This window comes from Pterocles gutturalis, unplaced genomic scaffold (assembly GCF_000699245.1).
Source record: "Pterocles gutturalis isolate BGI_N339 unplaced genomic scaffold, ASM69924v1 scaffold6496, whole genome shotgun sequence".
NCBI lineage: Eukaryota > Metazoa > Chordata > Aves > Pterocliformes > Pteroclidae > Pterocles > Pterocles gutturalis.
Window position 1 is genome coordinate 1 of NW_010097680.1, and position 23,013 is coordinate 23,013.

At 34.0% G+C, this 23,013-nt stretch overlaps 1 protein-coding gene across 1 annotated transcript in view; it reads left to right on the plus strand.

The window, feature by feature from the left end:
* Positions 1–1,005: 1,005 nt before the first annotated feature.
* The window catches only part of LOC104468487 (synaptonemal complex protein 2-like), a 28,515-nt gene continuing 6,507 nt past the window's right edge, over positions 1,006–23,013 (plus strand). Inside the window, 30 exon segments of the mRNA XM_010082669.1 lie at positions 1,006–1,029; positions 1,721–1,858; positions 2,101–2,229; positions 3,155–3,259; positions 3,867–3,891; positions 4,797–4,880; positions 5,709–5,799; positions 6,357–6,391; positions 6,913–7,055; positions 7,134–7,186; positions 8,145–8,190; positions 8,419–8,514; positions 8,949–9,009; positions 9,560–9,708; positions 11,139–11,291; positions 12,490–12,589; positions 13,814–13,932; positions 14,681–14,773; positions 14,904–14,976; positions 15,078–15,135; positions 15,869–16,005; positions 16,097–16,259; positions 16,261–16,441; positions 16,958–17,076; positions 17,854–17,884; positions 18,382–18,446; positions 18,555–18,612; positions 20,048–20,222; positions 20,621–20,685; positions 22,300–22,479. Coding sequence (XP_010080971.1) covers positions 1,006–1,029; positions 1,721–1,858; positions 2,101–2,229; positions 3,155–3,259; positions 3,867–3,891; positions 4,797–4,880; positions 5,709–5,799; positions 6,357–6,391; positions 6,913–7,055; positions 7,134–7,186; positions 8,145–8,190; positions 8,419–8,514; positions 8,949–9,009; positions 9,560–9,708; positions 11,139–11,291; positions 12,490–12,589; positions 13,814–13,932; positions 14,681–14,773; positions 14,904–14,976; positions 15,078–15,135; positions 15,869–16,005; positions 16,097–16,259; positions 16,261–16,441; positions 16,958–17,076; positions 17,854–17,884; positions 18,382–18,446; positions 18,555–18,612; positions 20,048–20,222; positions 20,621–20,685; positions 22,300–22,479 — 2,949 coding nt within the window.

Here is a 23,013-nt window from a genome sequence, read left to right on the forward strand (position 1 = left end):
GGTGTTTTCCTCTCGGTAACGAAGCTCTTGGGGAAGATGCCAGCGAGTAGAGGTGCTTCGAGGGCGGAGGTCTCGTTCCCTCTCCGAGAAGGAGGCACCCGGGAGGGGTTTATGTTCTCTTCTCTGGCCTGTCTGACCAGGCAGGAGACAGGAGACCTGTGAGGGGGTAGCAGAGGCTTCAGCGGGGGCTGCTGCATTCGTGTGTTGTATTTGTTATTTCCGTATGACTTAGGAGTACAGAAAGGACTAGTGTGTGCTCCCCATTGCTTGTTCTATAGAAGTTGTTCCCTATTCTTAATTGTTATTTCTCTTTGCTTTGTCTCATTCTGTGTAATTTCTGGGGTGGGGAGACCAGAACTGCACGCGAGGGATTGGTTGATGTAGATGAATTTATACAAAGCATGAAAAAGTTTGGGGTTTTTTTACATGTTAGCTGTCAGACTACTTTTGTCTGCTCTTGAGCATTAAGAAAACATTTTCAGAAAACTGTAACTTAAAGATTTTGCTTTTCGGTAGTAACAGTAATTTCTGAGCCCAACGCTGTATGTACGATTAAGAAGGAAAAGCATGCGTTCATCACGTTTTTCTTAAATGATTTAATCTACCATTTTATAATGAAGTCCTTCTGGAATTCTGCTGTTGACTTACTTACTCTGAACAACGCGGTGTGGACAGTGTAATAGGCCATCTTCCTGCTTGGTTCTCATTGAGAAATACTGAGTCCACTGCAGGACCCTCTGTTCATCGATTGCCAAAGCTGATTGTTCCTTCCACTCTTTTATTTTAAACAATTGTTTGGTCATGTAAGGATGTTTCCTTATATCCCCAGTTTATTTAATTTCTTAAATAGTATTTATATTAGTGGCAAATTTTGGAATTTGTAATATGCTTTGACTGATAACTGACATGTTTACAAAACCTATCCAAAGTCTGTGTCAGTGAACTGTGTTTTGGTCAAGTGATGATTGTTCCCTTCTCATGCAGCTGAGTAACTGAATTGCAAAAATGGCAGTCAGGAGTGCGATGCAGGTATGTGCTTATGGACCTGAATATGAGCATTGATTGTTTTAATTGCTGGCTTAAAGGACTCCTTCTGGAATGTAATTGGAAGTAAAATTTGCAGTGTGATAAAGAACATGGTACGAATAAATTTTCCTTTGACATAGGTTAGTGCTAAGTAGATGAGTAGAATGCAAGAGGAATTGGAAGTTGTAATTGATGAAAATAAATCATATGTGTTTGACATACATTAATCAGTTGGGATGATACGTAAGATCAAAGTCTTGAAATCTGGGAATAATTGATTTAGAAAGAATAGAGTGGCAAAACTGTTGAGGAAGGCAGTAGTCCTCAAATATATTAATATCTTTTAAAGTCACTAGTAGATAACTTGGAAATTCAAAATATTAAATGTACCGAGGAAGGGGTATTAACACAATAAACACTCATGTAAGCATTTATTCGTAATATGAGGAAAGAAAAACCATTAATTTAAGAAAAACTGGTAAATAATTAAACTCTGAATAAATATTTGTGTGAGTAATGTATTAGGTATGGTGTTCTGTACTTCAAGTTTAACATGTAATGATGTAGTGATTGAGAATGATTTGCTTAGAATGCAAGAGATGGTGGTGTAAAACCTGTGTTAAATCTTGTTAAGTCAGTATCAGTGTTAAGCATACAGTAATACAGCTGCTCTGTTTTCTTTTGTTGGTGACAGTTTGAAAAGTTAATTGATGAATCTACAAGAAAAAGAGATTTCAAATTGCTAGAAGAATTTCTGGCAACAGACTGTGAAAATGTCTCTCTCAAATGCAGCAAACAGATTGTCAACAAATTAGACAAGCTTCTGTGTCGGGTAATGCAATCATTACATCAGAATCATCTATACTGTCATTGGAGTAGTCTGAAATTTTTTTTTTCATTTGCCTTGCTTTATACCAGCAGTTGATCTGAAAAACTGAAATAAAATTTAAGAATTGGATATCTACTTTAAGCTGCAATTAATGTGGCTTTTGAGAACAAAAAGGCATCTGGTTAATTAAGCACAGGTTCTTCTAGAGCTGTACACTAAAGCTTATGTTATGATTTCAATTTCAGGAACTTGACAAAAAAGAAGTCAAAAGCATTTCCACTTTACTAAATGCTATTCAGAAATGTGGGGAAAAAATCAGCATAGCAGGAGAAGATGGGCTCCCAGCAATGATAAAATACGGTCTTATTGGAAGGATAAGTAAAACCATACAGCATATTAAAAAAAATAAACCACTCATACGTAATACTTCAATGCTGGACAGCTTAGTATTAGATTTGGTCTTTGATTATTTCTGAATTAAGAATTTCCCATAACTTTGCAACAAACGTTTAGGTTTAAATAGTCTTTGACAGGTGGCTCCTTATAAAGTGATGCTGCTTTACCACAGTGTGTGCTTTGCAAATTATGCAATATTTAATTAATTTAGATATGCTTACAGCAATTACAAGAAGATATTTTTTATGTAAGTTTGCTGTACTGCTTTTGAATGAGGTATTGGGATTTCGTGGTGCAATTTAATATTTTTTTGTTAATACTCACAACAGCAATATCGTACCTGTTCTTTCAGAAGATCATAGTGCTATTCTGATTATTTTGTGTTATTTCAACCTGCATGTTAAAGGCATTAATTGTTTGTAACTTAACATAATAAATGTACTGAAAAATATCCACAACTTCCTTATTGCTTTCGCCTGAGATTTCACTGAAGAAAATTAATGGCAATGTCAGACAGGTGTTACTCAATTGCCTTCTCAACTACTTTAATTAAAAAAAGAAAAAAAGTGTGGCAATAACTTCATGCTTATATTCACACCTACAAACACTTTTTCCTTCAGCCAGTATCCCTTTTCACCTCTTGTCTGTGATGGCAGTTGTAAAAGTAGATCTCTAGTTTTTGTGTCAGAAAGTCAGCTACAGGAATTACTTACATTGGTTCAAAATGACCTACATTTGTTTAGTATGAGTGAAAAAGTTCAGTCTGGGGCTAAAGTATGCTCAACAGACTGCTAATGTTGTTGCTGTTGTTTTAACCTTTGTACAGTTTGTATAATTTTACTTAAGTATAATACAAACTCTTTTTAGTGTATTAAAATAGATTTATTTTTGTTTTTCCTTTACATGGTTAATTGGTTTGGAAAGGTAAAAGGAATTTTGATTCTCGGAGGAAATAAAAAGAATGAAATGCTTACAAGTCTGGCCGAAGATTTCTTCAGTGTGTTGCTGGTAAAAATATATTGATAATATGATACATTATGTGTTTCTGTCAAAATAACCATTACTAGTTTAGCAACAAAAAGACTTTAAAATGTGTTTCTGTTTAATATCCATCTAAAGTTAATGTTAAAATGATTTCTGAAATAGATTATAGGTCTTTCTGGATAAATAGTTTGCCTGTATTCGTACTTGTTTTCTGTTCACGATTAGCATCATGAAATAAAATTTTAAAAACCCGACAATGTTAAGTGTTCAATGAACAAAAAAAATTTCATCTTGGTCTTATTTTGATTACAAAATTTATTGCTATGCTAATCCCAAGACCCCAGGTTTATAAGATCTGTGAGTTTTCTTCTGTTCATAAAAAATTTTTGTCACTAAGGAAATAATTTCCATAAATCTAACTGAAATATAATTTTATATTTCAGTTAATATATATATTTGTATAATACTAACACTTAGTATTAGAAGTCTCTTAGGTTCTTCATTGAGGATTAAATAATTTTAAAATCTTAAATGCTTTTGGATTACTTTCAATAGGTACATGTTACCTGATTTTTATGCTGTATTATTTGCAGTATCAAAATGATGTGTTTTGTTTTGTTTTTTATTGTAGGCTATATGTGATAGTGGACCTGAAGGTGAGCTTCAAAAAAGTGTACACTAGATATGATAGTTTAAGATGTATCTTTGAGAACACTTTGTTATCAATGTTAAAATAACTCCTACTGCTTGTGGAGCCATCTTTAGGCAAGAGTTATAGGAAGAACATGTGTAACAAGGGTGGTACAAAGTTTCTTTGTCTCATGTAAGTATACCACCAGATCTATATGCTTCAGCTAATAAACTAACAGAAAAGGGCTTATTCTCAAGAGGGCTGTTCTGCGCACAAAGGACTGCATTTCTCATTCATCTGAAAAAAAGCTCGAATGTCAACTGTAATTTAGATTGTTTAATTTGAGGTTTCTCTCCTGACAGTTGTCCTTGAAACTTGCTCATGTTGGTAATCAAAAAGCAGGGTAATCTCGCTCAGAGATGGCAACTGAGCTGAGTTTTTCCTAAAGTGTTGTTTCTGAGCTACTGTCATAGCTCAGCGTAGCACAGAGTCCTTCTTTGCTGACCTTGTTACCATGAGTGTCATGCATACCACTAGGTAGAAGGTCACTACAGACCATTATGCTGTCACAATCAAAAGGAAAGATTCATTTCCTTGTCCCTGGGAAGATAAATTCCAGGGTCTGAATTATATCTGAGTCCTAAATTATACAACTGATCTGATTATATTTTAAAAATAATGATCTCATTCCCAGGGGACTTACGCAGTGATGCACAGGAATAGAAACATCATAGAGACATATTTATTATAAATTCTGTCTTGCATTTAACCATGAAGTTTAAGTTGTTTATTTTTAAATATCAGTAATCCTTTATGGAAAGGAAGGTGTACTCTATTTTATTTCTAAATGAAAATTAATCTTTTTCCAAATGCTGATGATGGGGCACCCTAATGTACTCCCTAACTCTTTAATTTCTTCCTGTTCATTAGGTAAAATGCAAATACTAGAAAACTTTGTTCTGAGAACGTGTACCCTCATCGCTGATGTAAGAATTAGTATTTATGTTCAGCAAACATTCTTCTTTCTAAGCAACAATTTTCTGGTTAGTGAAGACTTTTTGAAGATAGCAGTTTATTTGTACAGATGCTACAAAAAAAAAAAAGAGAATATTGTAGTGCTCTAGTACCAGAAAGATGTTTTCATGTTTCTCTGGGAATGTTTGTTGTCATTTATCTGTTGGGGTTGGTTTTTTTTCAGATTACTGACCTATAATTTTTGTTTTGGACAGTAAATTGCAAGACAGTGGTGTTAAGATTCTGGTGAGAAAGCTGTATAAAAGCGTAGGAAACAATATACACTATTACAACTGCTATAAATAGGATTAAGACTGTTGCTTGTAAATTCTTTAGATACTTTCAGGAATTTGTATACCTTCCAGTATACTGCAAACTTTCCCTTTTTATTTTAATAACCTCAAGTTGTCAGGGTTTTTTTCCTGTCAGAAGGAAAGTTACAAAAAAGTCTTCTCTGAAGGCTACATCCCAAAAGGAAAGGCTTTTAAATGTGTATTTAAGGTACGCTTTAGTACAGCAATCGCCTGCAGACAGAACTCTAGCTTTGAAAGTGTTTGTTTTTTCCTATATTTAAACCTGTCAATAAGAGCCATAACCCTTTAACAGCTGATGTTAGCATTAAGCCTAATGTAATTTACTGAAATTGTGGTAGTTATATTAAGGCAAACACCATTTAAGATCAGATAGAACTCATTGTCTTTTCTCATTTTGCAATTGTTTAAGCATGTTATTTTCTTCAGTGGTGTGAAATATCTCACAAGGGCCCAAAATAAGGAAAACTTTAACTTATTTTATATTTAATCTTACTCCCTTTTTTCCACTCTTCTTAGGTAGTAAGAAAACTTAATTTAATGCTTGACAACACTCCTCGAGATGCTAGGAAGAAGATATTTTCTACAAAGGAAATGTTGCTTGTCATGTAAATAATGTTCAGTATAATTTTTGTATCATTACATCATTTGCATAGCTGGGAAGATATTTTTTACTGAGGCTGCTTATAATGCGTACAGATTGGTCCCTGTTTTTGCATTTGCTGTTGTGTTGACAGTGGTAGTGGCTGTGGGCAGGTATTCTCATGGGTTATTCTCCATGAGAAGCCTAAATTTACCTCTTTCCCAATCCGGGTTAAACTTCTTCTCATCCCAGTTGTCTTAAAATAATTAAACTCTTAATTGCAAGAATGTGTGTAAAGCACAGTGAATCAGTCGCTGGAAGGACAAGCTATTCACGTTGGGAATTTTTTTTACAGCATTCAAAAAAACAAATAGAATGAAAATTGTATACATCAGGTGACTCACTTCCCCACTAGTACTTCCAGTTGTATATCCTTAGCATAACAGACTTACCCCTTTGAAGTCTAGTAGTTTAGTGGAACCAGGGTTTCCTTTCATAAATTGAAAGCTTGTAATTTAATAAAATTTTCTTCTATGCTTTGTGTTGCTGTCATATTTGATGAAATGTTACTTTGTTTGGCAGGAGTGACATGGGGAGGAGAATTTTGGATGCTGGAGGTGAGCATGGGACTTAATAAATAATTCAGTATTGAGCTTCTTAAAAATTATATGCAGACCCATTAAAAATTTAGAGAAGACATTTAGAAGGTGCAGAATGTTGCAGTTACAGTCTTCTGAAAAATACAAATACTGCATGAAGACAATCTGCAAACTGGAATGTTTCAGATGTATGCTGAATATGGCTAACTCTTTGAAGTTTTCTGTCCTTCTCTAGAATATAAGTTTTAAAATAGCAAAAGATCATAAGGAAGTCAATCTTTGAGGACAGTGAACTGTTAGCCATGTGACTGTGACCTCTCAGGGATCACTTTGTCACCCAACAGTTTCCCGGTTCAGGCAGGTGACATTTGAAAACTTCTTCTCTCTTACTTATGTACCTAGTTATGGGTTACATATTTGGATATAATGCAATTCATAATATAAAACATTCAACACTGCTTATACCAGTTTCCTACATAATAATTTTTTTCACATCAGTAGTATTTTTAAAACTACTATTCCTGTAAAATGTGTTGTAGACTATGACCTGCAAGTAGCCATTACGGAAGCTTTATGCAGAATGATGTCAGAGAAACAAAGAGGAGAACTGGCATGCCAGTGGTTTTCCATGGAGTTTGTGTCCAATGCATTTAAAGGAATTAAAGATTCTGAGTTTGAAACAGTAAGTCATATGAAAAATATTTCCAGGGAGGTAAACTTTTGTTATACAATTATTTAAGAAATTTTTGTGTTTTAATAGGATTGCAGAAAATTTCTTAACCAGGTGAATGGCATGCTTGGAGACAAACGAAGGTAAAACTGAAATTTTTTTAAAGCTAATATATTTTGATTTTTGGATTTTATGGCCATTCATCAGGAGTAATCTTTGTATCGCAAAAACTGCTTTTGGGAAACTGAATTAAAATAATACAAGCAAATAAGATACTGCTGTGGTATAATGTCAAGGAACCATGCAGAGTTAAGATATTTTTAAAATACTAAATAGTAAAGAAATTGAGTAATAACCATCTTTTGGCATATTGTCACTATTATCTTCTCTACCAAGATGTTAATTTTATGTAGGTCCCATATTTGGAAAGTAGACAAACATAATATGTTTCAGATTGGTAGATAACAGCTTGAAAAAACTGTTCACTAAAAGAACATTAATTTGAAGAGATTGTTAAATAATATAAAGTGCATGCTACGCTTGCTTTAATAAATGTTTGTAAGGAGCTAGTTTCTGTATTCTATTTAGTTCTCTTGCAAAATCCTGAGATGCTCTTTAATTCAATAAATACGATCTAACAATATTTACATTGACATAAGGATTAATGAGAATATCTGCTAGAGAAATAGGACATAAAAAGGAAGAGAAAATACAAGCTTTTTTTCTTATCTATGTGATCACATGCTCTGCATGTTACTTTGATATGTCCTGACAGTAAAGGGATTGTCTGGTATGCCTGTATATCAGATGTGTATTCAGTTTGAATACCATTCCTAAAATATCAGTAGATAAGCTAGAAGTATGAACATAGTGACAAGAGGTCTGAGACCACTGCTTTACTTGTGAGGATATATGAAACTTCATGTTATCTCTTTTGAGGAACAAGTGCAGTCAGGTGACTGCTCTGTCGGTGGTTGTGATCCCTTAGTCTCTAGAGCACACAGGTTTTGTACAGAAAACACAATCCAGTTGCTGTGTTCAGATATGCAAAATTTATTTACAGCATTTTAGGATGCTTTACAAAATATCCTTTTCTTACAGGGTTTTTACATATCCGTGTTTATCAGCAGCTCTTGATAAATACGAGGTAAGTTACAGCCTTAATCGCATATCCACAGATTTTCATTTGTGCAGCTGAAGAATTCCTTTGCCTTCTAGTTAAGAAAAAATAAGGATGAAATAAGAATGGTTTTTTTTCAGTATATAGGTATGGATGTATTTAAAGTTTGTCAGACTGTAACACAAAACCTGTTAGCTGGTATAAATCATTGCTGTCAGCTCTTAATCTTTTATGTTACTTTTTTTTTTGTTTTAGCTACAGATACCATTGGATGAAAATCTTGAAGAATTTTGGATTGATTTCAATGTTGGTAGCAGAAGTATATCTTTCTATGTGGCAGCAGATGATGCAGTAAGCTAATTTTTGTCTGTTATACTACATTGTTTTGAGGCAGCAGATACACATTTTTTCAAGAGGGGGGAAAAAAATCTAGATTTGGTGTACATATTTAGCTCAAACAATTTCAAACTAATGAATTTCTAATACTGTTTACGAACAGTTTAACATACGCACACAAAATTACAGTTTCGCACACAAAATTTACAAAATTGCAATTTTAAGTTTTGTAGATGAGACTCAACTGTTTGGACTAATGTTTCTACTAAAGCTCTCCTGAAACGTTCTTTGCTGTTTTAAATGAAGCATATGCTCATTATTGCTCCTTGTAATAAAGGATTTTAAAAGTTGAAAATTTGTTTTCACTGAATAACTTTCTGATCGCTGCACTTCATTTAATTGTAGTACAGTCCTTTTCTAGCTTTAAAAATATGTATTTTTCATATAAGGATCATCAGTGGGAAACAGTCGTTATACCAGAAGAAGAGGTAGACCTGTACAGCCTTGAAGGTATCGGCACTCAAAAATGTGACCTTTTGCTGCACACTAACTTGGATTTTCAAATTGATTAATCCTAAAGTACTGACACAATTCTCAGCAAAGCGAAATTCCCCCTTAAAATGTTAGAGGTATCATTTTTGTCAGGGATAAAATTGCACTGCAGTCACATCTGTGTTTTAGGCAGGCAGGTGTGATTTTATTAAAATAGTTTTAAAATAATGTCTTATTTCAGTGCAAAATAAGACATAAGACAATGACATTTCATAATGTTCCCTTTAAGCTAGTTAAAATAGTTTTGTAAATATAGATATTTTATCTGCAGCTACAGTGAATAACCTTCAAAAAAAAATTCTACAGGATAATACACAGAATGACTATTTCTAAAAGACTGAATCTTGATTTGTTTCACTAATAAAATTTTTATAGGTTAGAATTAAATAAAATATACATCTTAATAGTGAAACTGAAGACTACAAGTAAGTTTCATGTATTTACAAACATTGTATGAGATTTTGTTTAATTGTAATGAAACTACTTTTCAAATTTTGTTTTTGTCCAGAAAAAGATTCAAAGAAATTATTAACAATAGATCTAAAAAGCCCAATGAATGTGGGTAATCAAGAAGGAGAGAAAATTTTTTTATATTTTGATTCTATCTTGGAAATCAAAGATGTAACCAGGAAGATTTATGGATTTGGTAAATGTAAGGTAAGATTTAAACACCTTTTTGAAGAGTTTTTAATTTATTAAAAATAAAAGTGTCATTGCCATATAAACATTATTATAGCTGTGATTATTGGTATCTGTTTATACTGAGAGTTTCTGATTAACATCACTGCTACAAAACAGCATTTCTCCCATAATATATTAAGCGTTGTCAAAGATGCCTAATAAGGATAAGAGGAAATAGCCTCAAGTTGTGCCAGGGGAGGTTTACATTGGATATTAGGAAAAACTTATTCGGTGAAAGGGTTGTCAAGCATTGGAACAGGCTGCCCAGGGAAGTGGTTGAGTCACCATCCCTGGAGGTATTTAAAGGGGTGTAGATGTGGTACTTGGGGATGTGGCTTAGTGGTGGACTTGGCAGTGTTAGGCTTACTGTTGGACCTGATGATTTTAAAGGTCTTTTCCAATCTGAATGATTCTATGTTCCTAAGATTTAGGATTAATTGCAACAAAAATTAACTGCCTGGAAAGGGATTGCCGTAGCTTAATGTCAAGTTTTTCATATATGATTTTCCAGAAACACAAGAACTGGATGCACACAAATACGGAAGTCTTTCAGAAATGATTCATTAGCTATCCCATTTTGCAGTACACTTACCACTCCTAGGAATTTACTCATTTATTAAAAGATTTTTAGCAAGCCATACCATACTCCTTACTGCTTGCAACAAACCCCTTTGCCCTTAACTCTGACTGAGAAACTCACAAGGAATGGAACTGCTATGAGTTTGGTGAATCAATTTTTTTTTTCTCCTCTAACCTGATTTCAGACACTTATGATCTCTGACTTAAATATTTTCTTTCTGTTTATAATTTTAAAAAGTAAGAAAAGCATATATTTTACATAGATGTTTACTCACTTTGTAGGGCTTTAGTAAGAAGCAGTCTGCATCAGTTGCCAAAACAACAGTACATGTTGTCTTCGATGAAAGCGGGTCACAGGTATTTTACTTCAGTATGCTGAGATGGTTGTTTTCTTGTTTTTTCAATTTAGTCTGATTATTAGCTGATTTATGATCATTCACCATAAACCCAAGGACTTTTAAAATGCCAATAAGTAAAGATAACTCTAAAACCAGTTAAGTAATTTCTAGTAAGCATGTATTATACATTTGGGGAGATAATATTAATATCCAAATCATAGAATACTTAAGACAAATATATACAGTTGAAGTTCTTTTATGTGAGTTGTGATTTCGTAACCCATCCTTGTTAGCAAAAGTAACGGTTTGGTTGGATGCTGTTCAAACTAAAAGTATACGAGCTCTGAAGTTTATCAAGATCTACAGTGAGGAATATGTTACTTAGGGTAAAGAAGTTGCTCTCTGTGTGTTTGTATAAATAGAAAATATAAAACATAATAAAATCCAAATATTGTATAAAAATTTTTAAAAATGAAAAATATCATGTAGGTTCTGGTACCAGAAAGTCAGTTGTCACCACGTTTGGAAGCAAAATCTGGAGAGGAGAAACTCAGTAACTACAAAACCCAGCAACTTCCTGGAACTTTGAGGACACTGAATAAAAATAACAGTCAAGAAAAATGCAGAGGTGGTTCCTCCAAAGTAAGTAGGATTATCAAAACAGAAAAGAGTACGTCAAAATACAAGTCAATTTAAATATTTGCCGTATTTTATAATATAAAAACCCTGTTATTTTCAGTTGAAATATAATTAATACAGGGTTTGGTTTGTTTTTTTTTCTGATGGCACTAAGCTCTATGAATCCCTTTTCAAAAAGAATTTTCATTATTATGTATTTTGAAACTATAACAATGTGACAAAAATTAAAAGCAGCTGTTAATGTTCTTTAGACCATTATGCTCTGAGAATTCTCTTTAAGGAGAAATGTTTTCAAGATGTGCTAGGTCTCTTACAATATGCAGAAGTCTAGTATAGCCTCTAGAGACTTACTAATGATGAGGAATAGTAATAACTGTAATTAGAGACAAGTCCTGTAGGCTTGGCATTCTCAAAAACTGATTGTTGCTAAAAAGCAGGTGGTTGTCGGGATGAATCCTGTAGCCTGGTTATTCAAAATCACAGTCAGGGGACTGCTCCTATGCGTAGCTGATTTTTTTTTATTTTTTTTTTTTTTAAACGGAGGGGAGCTCAGTTCATTAAGCCTGATGTTTCTTTTGCCCCACATTCACTCCAAAGTTATGAATGTATTATGGTTATACTGTGACTAACTACAGATATGCTTGGGTTGGGGGGAAAAGTGAAGCACTGTCACCATGTCTTCATCATGCAACAGACATAGTGTGTGTCTTGCTAGCAGTAATCTAGTAAACCTGTTCCTGAGGTTCTGCTGGTTTACAGCTTATCTCATAGCTTTGCAGAAACTCCTGGAATCATCTTAGTTACTTTGATTGTTGACAAGGGACAGGATTTGTCCATACTTTTTTGAATTAATTTAGAAAACAACAGTCACTGATGTCATGTTAAAAACATTAGTTTTAAATATTATGTCATTTAAGCGTTTTGGTGAGTTTTCTTTGAATAGGGAACTGCATAAAAATCCCATTGCATCGATGCGTGTAGCAACAGCAATTGACAACCTGATCTAGTGGCAGGTGTCCCTGGCCATGGCAGGGGGGTTGGAACTAGATGATATTTAAGGTCCTTTCCAACCCAGCCCATTTTATGATTCTGTGACATTCCAATAATAGGGTCAAAAGACTCTTGAAAATAAATTTCCTAAAGTCTTTTGTTGTCACCCTTAAATCTGTGCATTATAGTCATTTTTTTTCTGTTCTTCAAGATAACTCCATCTTGTAAAAGGAAAGTGTCTGAAGCATCTGTGCTTATTCCTTGTGGAAAATCTTGTCGTTCCAGGAGTCCACTGGTATTGGTTAACACATGTAAGTTTGCAAGTACTTTCAGGGTAAAAATATGCAATAAATCGTCTTTGAAATACAAGCATGAACTGTGATCCTTTGCAGAGCTGGAAATTAAGAACAGACCTTATAAAATCTCCCTAGCAGGTGCTTTAAACGTGAAACTTTTAACCTAGGCCACTTGCTACTGGGCTACAGACATGATGCAGGGTAGTGGCTGCACATGCATTCCAAACAGCTGAAGGCCACCTGTCATTTTTACTGCTGCTGTCAGTCAGCTGTTTGTGCTGGAGCAAGATAAGTCAGCAATCGATTAAGACCTAAAGAATAAGTGTGTTTTTATCTCTCTCCTTGTGTGCTCTTGGTTTAAAGAATTCTGAGCAGTTAGTGCTTTTATAGCAGTTGCAGTGGTAAATAATCTTTCTTCGGTGTGTACCTCTATCACTTACATTTTACTCTTATCTAGAAACTGCATATGTTTCTTCAAGGGGCAGTTGGTTATATGGCTAGTGGGCAAGGGGGGATCCACTGCAGGGTTGAGTCGCAGATCCAGCGCTACTGATGCTTATGTCAAGAGTGCTTCTTACAGAGAAGAGGATAAGGAGGAGACTTTATCACAAATAGGAGTCATCACTTTCCCACTGATAGTCTTACTGTAACAGATACTTGATACTTTCTACAAGGGAGCGATTTGTAAGACAAAGACCAGGTAGAGCCTGGAAATGCAACTAGTGACAGAACAGTATGACTAATAAATTTAATTTTCTTGCTTTAACTGTCTCAAGTGCATTAGTATCCTTAGTTGTGTATATCCATGTATCAAGTATAAATTAAGAGTAACAGAGGCTATAAAATAAAGCATTTTCGGATTAGGATGGCACAAGACAGAAGTTCTATAACTTTTTTATTTGGAACTTCACCACACAGTCTATTCCTGAAAAAATACATTACAGTAAAATCTTTAAATAGGCAACCAACTATTTTCTACCAGAGCCAGGCTGTAAAAAGCATCACTTGCCTCAAGGCATCCACAGTCTATGGGCTCATTTACCTCCATATAACTTAATTTAAATCAATAGAATTATAAAAGGTATATAATGAGTTGATATAAATACTAGCCAACTTTTTTTAAAGCTTATGGAATAGATGTAATCATGGGAAAAACTCTTCATATTGATGTCACATGCAGCACAGTAATCATAATGGAAGAACTGTTAGAATTCTAGCATGTCTCTGGTTTGTTTTCAGCCACTCCTTCTAAAGGACGATTTAAATTACCTTTGGAAATGATGAGCTCTGCTGAAAGGTCTAACAATAATGCAATAAATGAGACCAGAAAGAAGAATGTCTATCAAGAACCTACTGGAGTATGCATGTCATCTGTAGCTAAGTCTTTTACTTAGAATAGAAATGAATGTTATTTGAATTTGTTCCCAATTGATATCTTAAAGAGACAGAGTTTTGCAGACAGCAACTCACTTTTAGAAAATAGTATGTTTTACTTTATTGTGTAATGTTTTCTTGTCCTCTGGATTTCAGGTTTAATATGTCTAAAGTCAGAACTCGTACAAAATTAGCCAAAATTTGCATTCACTCATTGGTTCTGACCCCAGAGTTAACTTGCTTTTACTAGAACCACAGTTCTTCCCTTGTGTATGAGAACGGTGGATGCACAGAATCTCAAATGAATTATGCAGTATCTTAAAAACATATAATATGATCGATCAGCTTTAGGGCTGACGTCTTCAGGTTACAGCATTTATAGCATTTGCTTTAGTGCATTTTTGATTAGGCATTCACTAAAATAAAACTATATAGGTGTTTCTGAACTGCAGTTTGAGTATATGTATTTTTGCTTCTGATCCAGTACAACAAAAACTTCAAAGTAACATTTTTATTTTATTTCTGGTTCTAAATATCTTTCTGGGTCAGATTCAGTTAAATCCTGGGCTGGGGGATTCTAAAGCATTTTTTTTATGTAGTCATGCTCTAGAGAAAGGCTTTACCATATAGAATGTGTAGTTTAGAATATTTCAGGTGTTACTTTCTAGGAGAATTTTACTTCTTTTGTGTTGATGGATTGTAGTTGTCAGTGTTACTTATTGTGCTTTTCAGAGTGGGCAAAGCTCTCCACAGGACAGCGAATTTTGTGAAACAGAACACATCAAAAAGTCAAATATCAGAAATGAGGCAAAACTACCTGAAAAGGTACTGGAATCAGCACTTCTGTGAAATGAAAAAATAATTTCATATTTTATTAGGGAAAATACATGTTTATGCGGTTATACTGTTTATAGTCCTGCGCTAATATTTTCTTTTGGTTGTCATCCCACTGTAGCAAGTATGTGCTGAAGAAGTTTTAAAAATTATACAAGAGGCAGAAATTGAGGCCACACAAAAGCAAACTTTAGGCAAGTAATTTTACAAGTGTTGATAGTCCTTATTTTTAAAATTCTTTAAATTTCATCCATTTCTTTTGTAATAACTGGTACAAAATTAATGTCTCATTTAGATGAAGTGTTAGATATTGTTCCTGATTCTCAGCCAGTAGGGAGAAGCAACAAACCTTTGTAAGTATTTTAAAAGAATACCAAGTCACTGTTGTTGTCACTCACTTGAAAATACCCCCTTCAAAGTATTACCAGAATTGAAATTTTGTTGCATAGTTTCAGAAAATTCCAGAATTTAATTGTCTTGTCTTCCCTGAGAGTTGCATTAAGAACTGTTGGCTCTGTAGGTCAGGTCACTTTTATTATGTCGTTGTGTCGTTTTATTCTGAAATTCATGGCACCAAACCAGCCCTCTTGCATGTATTTGGTAAGACTACTACATGATCAATACTATTGATCAGAGACTTTAAACTGGTGATTGTGTTAATGAAAGTAGGACTCATTAACAAGATCAGAGTAGGAGTTTAAGTAAGCTTTAGTAGTAACAGGGAGAGTAAGTCTTTCAGATGACATCAAAAAGTAAAATGCAAATTATATATGGGTTTACGTAAGTCAACTGTGCCATAGAAAGTAGTGGATTTGACACACCACAGTTATCTGGCTTCAAGGTTTAATGATGGCCATAGGATATAGTTGGCTTTTTGAAGCTGACTTAAAAATGTGTTGTTTCTGAAGGTTTGCCATTTTATAATGCATTGGTTAACTGAACAATGGTAGCAGGCTTAGGTACCAATGTAGAATGCATTGACATCTACAACATATCACTATTTTCCTATTTTGTGATGGATGTTTGTTATAATGAAGACTCGCTTTCTGCAATTCACTGTTAATAAGATGGTATTATCTTTGTTAGGCTGTCTGGTCTTTTGGAGAGTTCTTTTGATAAAACCAAAACATGGAAAAAAAGAGCATGCTCTGTTCCTGAGAAGAATATAACAACTGGTGACAAGCAAATGCTATATCCATCATTGGCACGTACGCCCCATCCAGGTTATGTTCACACTTTAACTGTTAGTGTTAAAAATGTTTCAGATATTTTTAACCTATAGCTGTGCTTTTTTTTTTTTTCCTCTTGTATTAGTTTCTATTAGTGAAAGAGCTGTGAAACAAAAAGCTTTTTACTTATTTTTTTGAAGTATCTCTCCAGATTAACAAAGAAATTAAAATACAGGAGAAAACCAAGAAAATCAAATTGATACCATGAGGGAAGAAAGCTGCAAAATACTTAGTGGATAGTCAGAGTGTTAATCATTTTGAACCGAAACTGTTAAGTATAGATGTGAAAAATGTTTAAACTGCTGCTGAAACATCATTTAAAACATTTCTTTCAGCTAGGGTGTCTGAAACTTCTTTGCATTCTGATTTTGCAAAAGAGGAACCTGATGTTCTTAGAAAAGAGACTGCAAATCCAAAACAATCAAAGACGGTGAGAGTTTCTTATGTTCATTTCTTTGACTTGCAGTTAAGAGGCTTGCTAGATTTTCAGTGTTTCAAAATTTGTGTTTTACTTTCATTTAGTCATAAACATATCTTTAATTGACTTTCTAATACTGACAGAATTAAGTCATGTCAGCTTCACTGTTTACTTTTTCAGTGTGATCTCTTTAATATTAGTTTACTCTGAATTTCTTTTTCAAAATCGCCTTTTTAAAAAATAATTCTTAAATAAGCATCAACTTGTTCTTTCACTTTTGAATGTCCACAAAACCACAACATTTAAAAGAAAAATCTTCTAAACTGATGTCTTATTGCTCGCTGTTTGGGCAGCGCAAGGGAAAACGGTTTTCAAAGGAATGTGATTTAGTACATCTAGATGACATTTAATGAATTTGAGGTGATTGTTGGGAACCTGTAGTTCTGTTTGCAGCTTTGCCTTTCTGTTGAAAGCTTTGTCCTTCTGTTGAATGGGTTCAAAGTTCAGTCTTAAACTTTATTTTTATAGAAAACAAAGTCTAAAGAAATGACAGATGCAACAAAATCACTGATTAGTCAAATCAGTGAGAGATATAAAGTAAAGAGTGATGAGAAAAGCAAAGCAAGAGACTCCTTGGGCTTTAACAGGTATGGTGCGAACTATTTACTTTTGCGCTTGTTCTTTTTCTGCACGTGGCTTTGTCTGTGATCTGCTCCTCTGTCTACAGTTATTTCACATGGCTTTCATCTGAATCGTTTGTTCACTTCTGTTAAACCCAGTTGTTCTGAAGAGTAGGAGAGTAGTATTTGAATAGTTCCAGTGGTTGAAATAACTAAAAAGGCTGCTAGAAACTTCATTCAGTAGTCTTCCATTCATTCACTCACAGGAGGCTTTGTGCAGAGAAATTAACTGGCGTAGTTCTTGGGCACTGTGCATCTTGGGTGTCTCCATCCTTTCATCCTAGGTTAGGGGTCAGGCTGGATTCAGTAATCAGTTTTCTGAGTACCTGAAGTTCCTCGCTCTCTCTTCCTGAAAGAGTTGACTGTTAGAGGATTTAAATTTAACAAATTCTTAAATAAGAAAATTAGTCTTACCTTGTTGTAACTGATACGTGGAGATATTATGTGCTCTCCGTGTTTGATTGCAGCTGGATGGCGAAGGACTGCAACAATTAGGCTATGTCACCTTTTAAACCTTGTGGCTAGGGACTGGAAAGACATGCAGAACCTTCAGTGTAGCCGGTGATCTGGAATGAATTTTTCTAGAGCACAAAAGTGGAAGGAGCTGCTGTCTTTTAATCCACTTGTTTTTGTATTTCAATATCTGAATAAATTTTTTGTTTGATAAGGCTTTTATTTAGATAAGCACTATTCTAATGCATGTATTGTAATTAGCATTTAACAACAAGTATCCTTATTTTTTAGGCCACATTTAAATAAATCCTATGTCTCTAAGGTAACATATTATTGCTTTTGTTGGAAATTCTTTTAATATCAGATATATGCATGTATATGGTGGTAGCTAGTAGATGTAAAATGGGAGTTCACAAGTATTGCTGAATGTATTTACTGTATATACTTAAAATATTTATTTACTTCTGTGGAATAATATTTTTACAGGCAACTATTAGCCATTGAAACCTAAATTAATTTCTGTTTACATATTATGTAATTAAATCTGTTCCTTTTGAACATGGCAATGCTAAATATTTAGGATAAAAATATTGCAATAATTGAGATTATAGAATCCTTAAAGGGTAAATTCTGAAAGATGCAGTTTCCAGTGGCTCTTGTCCCCTTTTGCCATACTGCACAGTTGCTAATCAAGTGGAAGTATGAGAAGCTGCTAGTTTTTTTTCATATGTTCATGATGAACTGGCATTTTGAGATGACAGTGTGTATGAAAGCATAGTCCAAATTTGGCATATGAGTTAACTTTTTATTTATGTATAGGAAGAAGTAAAGGGTAGAAACCTGAAAACCACTACTCTTCTTAATGTAACTGCTGGTCATGCTATGTAAGTAGTTAAAACATTTTCAAAAAAAAATTCTAATTACTCATAACTAACTTTGTGACATGTTCATTAATTCAGTCACAAAATTGGATCTTTGTGTCTGTTTAACAGGGATGATGTCTACAACTTTAACATCAGTGGGTTTGATGAGCCTACAATCAAGCTTGGAGTAAGAATATAACTGAAGCTGTTATGTTATGAATAGAATATAAAGGAGCTCTGTCAACTTAAATTATGTCTACTGAAAGTATAGTTGACATCTAAAAATTCAAATTATATCACTGAACTAAGTGGGGAAAAAATTTTGCCATGTAAATACCTCCATCACTTTCAAATGTACAATGATATACACTGTCCTAAGGTTCTGGCCACTTCAAGCTCGTGTGATGTTTTCCTGAATTGAGAATAAAACTGTTAGAGGTGTCACTCTCTTTAAATTTATCCTATTATCCTGAAATCGTTATTGCCTTAATTCCAGTCCCCATTGTGAAGACATCTTTGCCCAGATGTTTGAGTAAAAAGAAAATCTAGTTAAGATAAAAGCTAAAGGCAACAAAAGATAGTTTCGCTTCTTATGGCTCAGAGGAGCCTGCTGAATTTATGAAGGTAGTGAAGTAAGTGGATGGAAAATGATGTATTTGAGATGCTGAAAGCTTCAGTCAGTTCCAATTGGTTTTAACTATCAGCTTAGTTGTTACATAATTTCTAAGATAGAAATTAATCATTGTAAGTTAACTGCTGAGTATAAAAACTGAGCAAAAAAGCCCTTAGCTGTTACTGTCTGATGACCTGATTAATTTTGTTTAAATTGTATAACAAATGAAAACTTTCATTTGTTTCTTATTTATTTACATTTGCAGATCCAAGAATTGCACCTTACTGCAAGCATTCATACAGATACAAACAAAAAAGGGTAGGGATGTTATATTGTGTCTCAGTCTGCTGCTTATCATCGAGAATAGTACTGTGTGTGTTCTCCAGCATTCCATTATGAAAATGCAGGGCAGTATGCATGACAATATCTTGACTGCATTGGTTTTTCAAGCAATAAATATAGTCACTGTGGTATCCTAGGCTGTTTCATGATTTTCCTTTGGGAAGCTGATAAAAAGAAAAGAACGTTTCATGAAGAAAACAGCTTTGGTTCTCTTCGTGGAATACTACAGAGATATAAAATCCTGAATAGAGAGGGTTGTGGTTTTTTTGTTAGTGATTAGCCTGCAAAGGGGTGTATTGTTACTGTGTGTTCTTACTGATCATTAGCAGATAAGCTTATCCTTTAGGGTTTAAGGTAAACAGATATTTACAAAATGGATGTGAAAGTAGGTACGTTTGTTTGAATCCTTAATCCACATATCACATGAACAGTAGAAAAATTTAGAACAAGTATTTTTAAATGTATTGTTTAAAGGTGTTTTTTCTTTTTCTAATTAAGGAATGCAGATGACAATAAAACTAGCACTGAAGTGAAAGGAAGCAAAAAAGTAAGGCTTGGATTTTATGGATTAGTATACATTGTCTTCCTCCCTTTGAATACCAATTATATAAGTGAAAGACATATTAAAAGTAAATCAGTAACTTTAAAACTTCTTTGGTTTTTGTAGACTAGAAACAATCAAAACAAGAAGCATCTCTTTAGTGACACAGACACAGAATACAGAGGTGATGACAGCAAGACAGACATTAGTTGGCTACAAGACTCAAACAGAAAATCTAAAGCGCAGTTAATTGGTTACAGTAGAAATAAAAACTTAGGGAAACCAATATGCACAGACAAAAGTAAGAAATTTTTTTCATATTTCTTAAGAATGCTGCAATAAGTTTGTCCATAGATGTTAACTGCAGAGCGTGTAATGTGCTGTGTTGCAGACACAGTACGTCTTTGCTGTCTTATTTTCAAGCATGAGGAATCTTCAAATTAGTTCTTATCATTTATGAAGGTTAATTTCCAAAAAGTCTGTATTTTAACATGAGAAAATTATTGGTGTATGGGGCAGGCAGAGGCTGTTGTCAACAGAAGAACCTTTGGCTTTTTAAAATAATGTGCTGAAAGCTGTTTACTGAATTAGTAAGTTTGCAGGCATAGAAGTGATTCTGTGATTTTACAGCTAAAACTCTAAATGTCAAACATTTGAGTATTTCTATGTTTTTTCTAACTTTATGTATTTTAACAGTAGATGAATTTGCTGAACCTGCTCACCCTGTAGATAAACCTAAAGGCAAAAATGCAAATAAGAAAAAGGTAAATGTAAATCTGTGGCTAGACTTGTAATATATATTCATAAATGTCTTAACTCACTACAGAAACTGTTTTTAAATAAATTTTCATAAATATGCCATTTCTCCATGCTTATTTCAGGATAATTTGTTAAATATGGTTTGTTCTTTTCAGTTACTATGTTCTTTTTATGTAGTGTTTAGTCAGTATTTCAGGCACAATACTAGCTGTGAGTTGGAATGATTATTATACATTGATGCTTTTGTAAGTTTTATTACTTAAAATCATGTGATTATGTGTTACTGCTTAATAGGTATGTACTCCATTGAATATGCCCTTAGCTTTCCAGCAAGCGTTTTCATTTGTCTAATGTGCTTAACTGAATTTTAATACCTTTGAGATTGTTTTCTTAAATGAATATATATAACATAGTGAAACTGCAAGAACAAAAATGTTATGGATGTTAAGAAAGAATAATAATTGCAAATTGCAAAATATTGTAAGCATATTAAAGTTGGGAGTATAATAAATTATAAGTGATTATGGACATGTTGATGGAAGGTGCTTGTAGATGTTTGTAAGCCACAGTTTAAAAAACAAAAACCACCAAAAAAACCCTAAACCTTCCCGTGTCCCCTCCAGACTACTGTTTGGTCTGTCGGACTGTACAATAATTATTCAAATCTCTTTAATGTCATAGCTTAAAGCTACATACATGCACACGATGTAAATCATGCATATGAAAATATGATCACCACATGTATGTGTTGATGGTGATGTCTAGTCCATGTCAATCGAAACTGAAGAGGGCTTCAATTGCCCAGTGTTGAATCTGTCTACTCACTACAATGTGTCCGTTCTTAGTAGTGACATTCCCCAGATTTGCCCAAGCAAGTTCAAAGTGCCTACTTTGGGACAGGGTTCTATTACTGTGTAGACTTAGATGAAAAGCATGAGAAGGCCAAGAAATCACTAAAAGACTTGACCCTGGAGATGAGGAAGCTAGGAAAGTGTTCAGTTTGCATGGAGCACTTCTCAAGGGAGTAGGAGGCAGGAATTCTAATCTCTTCTAGTCTGAAAGGCTTAGATTTTGCATCCCTTCTGATGTCAGGTCCCTGGGGTACTTCCAGTGAGAACATGCTTTGCTCTATACCTGCACAATGACTGCTGTGTTCAGAGAGCAGCAGTAGTTATGATGTAGAAGGGGGACAGAAAGGAAGACTGATTCTAGTCTAGTGGTTAAGGTAATCAGTTCAGAGGTGGTGATCAAGGATACTGGTTCCTGCTCGCTCTGCAGGCTTTTGGTTTGGTACTATTTCAAACCAGTTATAGTCTAATTTAAATGTGCACATATTTCAGAAAGCAAGCTTTGGAAACCCACTTCAACTTTGCTGTAGTTCAAAAAGGGCATTTATTTTGCCTCTTTGCTCTTACATTCCTGACTGCCCTGTGCCCTGTCTACAGTGAATATTGTCTTCCCAAAATGCTTAGACTGATGGTTGGACTCTCTGAGCTCTGGTGAAGTTAAACTTTTTTAGTTGTTTTGAAATAATGTATTTTAAGTAATTAAACCAAGTTACCTGCTATTTATTCTTAACCATTCTGATATAAACTGAAGATGTTTTTATTCTTCCAAAGGTAAACAAATGTAAAAAACAGAATTCAAGAACTGATGAAACAATAGAGCAAACCACCAGAGAAAAACGACCTCGAAGAGCAGCATTAGCAAAAAATTACAAAGAGCCTTCCAGTTCAGAGTCAGAGAGTGAAAGAAAATCTTCAGCATGCACCTCTAAGAAGGAGAAATCAAAAATACAGGTATGCAGTTGGACTTTATTCTTAAAAATCCACTTCTGCCATATTTTTCAAAATAAGCTCTGGTCTACTTTCTACCTAGTGCTCTTGAATTTTAAGTGCCCAACATGAGCAAGTTGAACTTTATTATTTCTAGTAGTGCCTTTTCTTAATTATGAGTAATTAGCTGCTAAGAAAACCAGTCCTAAATAATCTTCTCAGTCATAATAGTATTTCAGCTTCTATTTATGAAATTTATTCTGCTGCAAAGAAGTACTGTGTCCTTTATTTTAAAAGCTTAACAATATTTTGAAAATGTCTGTAAATGGGAGGCTTTTAGTGAGCCAAATCTTATTCTTTTAGATAATGTGTTTTTGATAATGCTATGCCTTTTCAGTGTATAGTAAAAAATGCTGACTTGATAGAAAGCATGTTGATACATTTGCTGAATATTATACGGTTAATATTATATTATAATAGGTTTTTTAGAAATTAAACAATGACTTTGGGTGCTAAAACATTTTCATTATTTTAGCATAACACTTATAGGTCTGCAAA